The 6,039-nt window shown below is 47.6% G+C and overlaps 1 protein-coding gene across 4 annotated transcripts in view; it reads right to left on the bottom strand.

Annotated features, from left to right (window-relative positions):
- Positions 1-344: 344 nt before the first annotated feature.
- The window catches only part of SPPL3 (signal peptide peptidase like 3), a 122,398-nt gene continuing 116,703 nt past the window's right edge, over positions 345-6,039 (bottom strand). For 3 of the 4 annotated variants that reach the window (XM_023647020.2, XM_023647018.2, XM_001488416.7), the window contains exons 7-11: positions 5,861-5,967; positions 5,252-5,415; positions 4,314-4,513; positions 3,112-3,221; positions 345-2,159 (exon numbers count right to left, since the gene is read on the bottom strand). In XM_023647020.2, coding sequence (XP_023502788.1) covers positions 2,088-2,159; positions 3,112-3,221; positions 4,314-4,513; positions 5,252-5,415; positions 5,861-5,967 — 653 coding nt within the window. In that variant the 3' untranslated portion in view covers positions 345-2,087. The remainder of the gene's footprint in view (positions 2,160-3,111; positions 3,222-4,313; positions 4,514-5,251; positions 5,416-5,860; positions 5,968-6,039) is intronic. The other variant, XM_023647019.2, reaches the window with a different exon arrangement.

The following is a 6,039-nucleotide window of genomic DNA, read 5'->3' as shown; positions in this document are numbered from 1 at the left end:
TTGGCACTTGCCCTTAACTGGAGTCATTTTGGAAGATTCCAACCCCCCGCCCCATCCCCTAATTAGCCATCAGCATCCTCGAGGGCTAAGAAAGCTGGACAGCTGATGAGCAGTGGGTACATGAGTGTGCTTTTGGTTTGTGCCCAATGCAGAGGCTGTCTGGAGTTCTGTGGACAACAGAAGCTTCAGGTCCCTGATGTCCACAGGACGGAACCAGAGCTGCCGCTGCCCTGGCTGCAGACAGACGGTCTTCCCACCATCCTCTGGACAGGCAGAGCAGGAGCGAGGTGACAGGAGCTCTGTTTGGTACCAACAACCAAAAGTGAAGATGAGGTAACAAGGGCTAGAAAGGAGTCATTTATTTAAAAAAACCCAACAAAACAACAAGAAACAAAACAGCCCTCAGCAAGATTTGAAGACACAACAGAGGAACGTACCACCCTGATCGCTTCACGCTCCCTGGACAACGCGCTGCACCCCGCCTGTGAGCTTTATCCGCCGTGGCTCCAAGCAGCGGGACCACAGCACACCAGTTTGTTACACAGGTCAGGACAGAGGCAGGTCACCTGCTTCAGGGAGAAACCAGACGCGTGGGCCCGTCTCCACCCTCTGGTGTCAGGCACGCAGGCCACTTCCAGGCTCCTGTCGGCCTCTGAACAATGGGCAACTTCTTATCAGGCTGGGGCTGCTTAGACAAAGGCAAGCGGACATTACTCACACTAGTTACCACCAGATGCTGGCTCTCCAGCAGAGCCTACAGCACGCAGTCAGATCCTAAGGGGATGGAGCAGCCTGTTCCATCTGCAATTCCTGGAATGTAGGGCCCGCCTCAGAGGGACATTTGACATTTGTCCCCAATACCCAGTTGTCACCACAGGTAAACCAAGACTATAATCACAACAGCAAGGACAGGATTGTGTTGCTTTTTTCCTTTTTTTTTTCTTAAAGGAGTGAGGGCATGGAAAATACAGCACACCAATGAAACAAAATGCCAAAAAAAAAAAAAAAAAATACAAAAAAATAGAAAATAGAAAAATGTATTTACAAGTAGTACATTACTATGATCAGAAAGCACAAAGACACCTGCTGCTATAATACATGCATTGGTTCAAGAAGAAACTACTAAAAGTCCTGCAAGGGAGAAGCCTGTGAGAACAAAAAAGGGGCAAAAGTGTTAACTTTTCATCCCTAATTTGCTACACGGATCAAAACCAAACGAGAGTCCCCTAAAGTCCATGAGTATATCAGTACAAATACTATACTGGTTTTTAACTGCACGTTCAGTTGTGGGGGAAAGACAGCAGCTTATCCACATACAAGAAGCCAGAGTAGACTGCTCTACATGCTAAATTACAGCAAGTCCCTGTCTGCTACACAGCAGGACCTTAGCAGGTTTTAATTTTTGTTTATTCTTATATATCTATGTGCGTGTGTGTGCGTGTGTGTGTATGTATAAAAACCGTGCCCTCGTTCACTGCCAACACAACATCTGGGTGGACATGAACTCATTACAACAAATTCTTATGTGTATGTTGTAAGAAGTCACTCAATGTCTGTGGATTTAATAAGTCACTTCACACCACAGAAAATATTTAATAAATCCAAAAAAAGGAAAGAAGAATATAACGACAGAAGAGCTTCTGTCTCAGTTCTCTGAAACTGAGTCCCCCACAGGAAACTGGTCCCAAAGTTCTTGAGGGTTCGTTGAAGAAACTTCGGTTTGCTAATGTTTTTTATCCTTTTAGTGTTCAAAAGGTATAGAACAACTCCTTGCCGTTGTCAGTTTTAGACAGTCACATCTCCATCCCCCAGTCTGTGCAGATCCATACAACGGGAGGAAGGAGTGCTGGGGAGGGCCTGTCGCTTCGGGAGGGCTCCACCTCTACAACGGCAGGAAGAGACGGAACCCAGCAGGCTCCAGCACCTCGCTCCTGCAAACACGCTTGCCGCAAATGTAAAATCCAGTCCACACGTCAGTTCCTTAAACAGGTACGTCTCCGAGTACCAGGCCAGCTCTAAGAGGAAACAAAACCACGCGTTGACAGAAAAGGACTAAGATGGCCATTCTGGTCACTCTCTGTGATCCATCATACTTCCAGGAATCGGGAGCTGCTGGACTTGGAGTGGAATGGCTCAGACCACATCCGCCGTAGGTCACCCTGGGAAAGAGGGAACTATACTCAGTTACAGACTTAAACAAGAGGCACACGGGTCTATAAATCCTCTCTGATTCTTGATCTCAGATCAGATTACTTCTGTGGAGAATCAAAGAACATTAAAATTTTACTCACTGAAAAGTAACCCATCATTCTTCACGGAACTCACTAGAAGAACTCTTAGGCTCGTTGAGCAGCAAAGGACTTTTACCACCTCTATCCTGGTGTAAATTCTATCACTTAGGAGTCAGATGATCTAGGCAAGTGAAATAACCTCTCTGTGCTTTCCTCATCCATAAAATGGGGATGATAATATAAGTCTTGTAAGGAAGATAATGCTCTAAGTCTAGTTTCTATCATAGATTTTTTTTAAAAAAAGATTTTATTTTTTTCCTTTTTCTCTCCAAAGCCCCCCTGTACATAGTTGTATATTCTTGGTTGTGGGTCCTTCTAGTTGTGGCATGTGGGACGCTGCCTCAGCGTGGTCTGATGAGCAGTGCCATGTCCGTGCCCAGGATTCAAACCAACGAAACACTGGGCCGCCTGCAGCGGAGCGCGTGAACTTAACCACTCCGCCACGGGGCCAGCCCCTCTATCATTTCTCAATTATTTACAAACTTTAATGCAAAGTATTAAAGGAGCTGTTAGGTGGCAACAGAGTGCTGCTTTTAAGAGAAACAGAAGTCTCTGCAGCTGGGCTCTAGGGATTTCAATTACCCACGACCAGGCGGTGTAGTAGTCTACTGCATGAGCATTTTCTGCCAGTGGCTGCAAGAATCTGGAAGACGTTGCTAGTATCAGGTTAGCAAAAACAAAAACCAACAAAAAAACCCCACTGTCAAGACGAGGAGCTCCAGTGCTTAAGCAGAACCACCTCCAGCAAGGAGAATACATACCCAAGTCCAGGGTCAATGCCAAGTTATTGCTTTCACAGCTTTATAACTGCTTCTCTCACCTTTAAATAGGCCATCGTGAGGAGTGGCAATAAGGTAAATGGCACCAAATAGAGAAGGGCGGGCTGGGCTGCTCGGTGAATGCGAGATGCCACAGTAGCAGTGAGCAGACCTATGAGGAGAGGGACATTCGTGAATAACCGAGGGCCAGCTCCGAGAGAGGAAGACCTCTGTTACCTGCTGCTGCTTGGCAGAGTGCTGAGATGGTATAGATCTAATGTGATCTAGACCATCCAGTGATTAGGGTGTGAAATGCCCAGCTTGAGCAGTTAAAGAAACGTGAAACAGCACAGCTTTAAAAAACCTAGCATTCCAAGGACGCATGACTGGCCCACGTGCCACTGCGTGCTCAGGTTCCTGGTTCAAGCCCACACTCCAGCCTGGAGCATGCCTGGTGTCTGTCTCCTGTGGTATGCGATATTAGACTTGGAGGCAAAGACCTGGGTCCACGTTCCAACTCTGCTACTTACAAGAGCTGCATAACCTTGGTTCAGGCATTTCACCTCCCTGAGCCTTGGCCTCCTCTTCTGTCTAATGGGAATAAGGCCAATTGCCCTGCCCGTCTCAGAGTTTCTGGACTGAAATGAACTGGGTCCATGAGAGAGCTATGGAATCAGGTGCTGAGGTTCAGCAGGTGGCGCGGCCATGAGAGGTGCTCCTTCCACTCCCTGTGCAGCAGCGTCACAGGAGCAGACGGGTTACCACTGTTCCTAGCCCAGCCATAGCGGTCTTTCCCTGTCTGCCTGCCAGGGGGCCGGCTAGAAAAAAAACAGCCCAGGGAGTCCGAGGGCAGAGGGGATGGAAATGTCAGAACAAAGGAAGGGAAATATCGGTTTAATAAAGTAGAAAATAAACATGACATTCATTAAAGTCAAGCTGCAGATTTAATTAAGCACACACACTGATTCATGATCATTGTGTGGTAGGTGTGCTTGACTTTGAGGTGACCATACTCTCCTACAATGTTCTTCAGACATACTCTTGGACTGGGAACTGGACTGGCTAGTATCTATCTAGATGGATGGAGAGCATCTGTCATCTCACAGGCCAGTGGGCTTTCCTCCGTTGTGGTTGTCTGTAACAGCAACCAGAGCTCCTGCTCTCCTTCCATCCAGCATCTGCAGCTGGAAGACCTGATTTAATTGCATGGGTTGGGGGACAGCCAGAGAGGGGATCACACACAGCCTCTCTGGTTCTCTCTTACCTACAAAGTATCCAATGAGGGTGCAGTGAAAGTAGGAGACCTTCTGCATGCGTCCAGAGATGTTGGCGGGTCCAGAGGCACTGCAGGAGTCACCGCTGGCTTGTTTTTTGTAGTTGTCATAACGAAGGACAAAGCACAACAGGAGCCCAGGCATCACAATGTCTCCAATACCCAACATAGAGAAGTGACTGCCGGTGGAGCTGCAAGGGAGTGTCCCAGGTCAGGGAAGCCACACTCTGCAGTCCCATTTCTCCTCCTCCTGGCAAAGCCTGTCAGCTTTTTAAGAAGTTAAAGAACTCATCTGAATGGTAGATGGAAATCTCTACTGGCCGAATGATGCTAGTTTTTTAAGAGTGTACAGAGCCGCAAGAGTAGTGGCAACAGGGGTCTTCAACCAGGCCCCTCAGCGCTTCAGGAGAGCACCTCGTGAGCAACTGCTGAGGAGATCTGCTTAAGCACTGCCTCCCCTAGAAATGTCACTATTTGTCACACATTCACTGCTGAGACTGCAAAGAAGCACCTATTACCAGACACAGGGAGATTAAAGCAGCATATTAATTTTTCCAAAATTATATTACTAGGAACTGTATAATTTTAAGCATTAGGACATATTTTTTTGCAAATGTCTTAGAAGTAAAAAAAGATCCAGATTCTCCAGTTAATTCTCTCAGGCCAACTTTAAAATATGGTAACAGTAGTAACATATGGTTGCTTGATAACATTAATCAACAATAAAAAGCAGCACCTGTATCACTTAGTGATAAATCTTCACAAGTCAATATTCCCTTCCTCATTTGTAAGATGGAGATGAAGACTCCAACTCTTTTCCAGTCTAGGATTAGATGCTGATGACCAAGACAGACTAATCAAGGAACAGAGAGGCACAGGAAGGCAGTCTGTTCGCTGTCACAGGATGAGGCCCAACACGCCAGTCCTACCTGGGGAAGACGAGTTTTCCAGGTAGAGACAAGCGAGGAACATCACGCCCGACACTGGGCCCCAGGTGGAGCTTCCGGGACAGAACATCAAGGGGATTGTCAGCCGGCTGCGTGGCCACCTTCACCATGACGTTGCTGTTGAAGATGTAGGCAGAGAAAAACACCTGCCGAGTGGAGAGTCACATTTAACAGAAGGAGCTGGAAGCAACCCGATCTTAGCATCAGTCCTCTTTGCTCCTAAGAGCAGTCTCAGAATACTGCAATATCGAGCTTTTCTGACTGCATGCTTTGAGGATAAAGAAAACCTTTGCTCTTGGTGTGTACTTGCAGATTTCTTCTCTCCACACCCAGAGATTAATCCCTCACAGTGTGGCTGGCAGTGCTCCCAGGGCAGAGAGCCTTGCCTGCCTGCTCCCTCTTCCACTCTAAGAGGCATCTGCGTGCTACCTACTGGAACACATCTCAACAGACAGAGGCCCAGACAGCGGCCGAGGACAGGAGGTCCTCAGGCCAGCCAGACTTTAGATACTTACAGTTAACAATTTTCAGGAGTGAATGCGCCAATTAAACACAAAGGAGAGCAGTGGCTTTGGGGAAAGAGACACTTACCCAAAAGACGTCGTAGATTAGAAGCCCTGAGAGAAGCAGGCAGGAGACCTTGAGGCTGGGCAGGCGGACGAAGGCGATCATGGCAACACAGAGACCCATGGCCAGGGCTGGGGAGGAGACAGCAGTCAGTGCAGGGTAAAGACTCATCCTCTTTCCACAAGCTATTCAGCTTATAAACT

This window comes from Equus caballus, chromosome 8 (genome assembly GCF_041296265.1).
Source record: "Equus caballus isolate H_3958 breed thoroughbred chromosome 8, TB-T2T, whole genome shotgun sequence".
Classification (NCBI taxonomy): Eukaryota; Metazoa; Chordata; class Mammalia; order Perissodactyla; family Equidae; genus Equus; species Equus caballus.
Note: the sequence above shows the minus strand (reverse complement) of the source record. Positions and strands in the feature narration are given on the sequence as shown.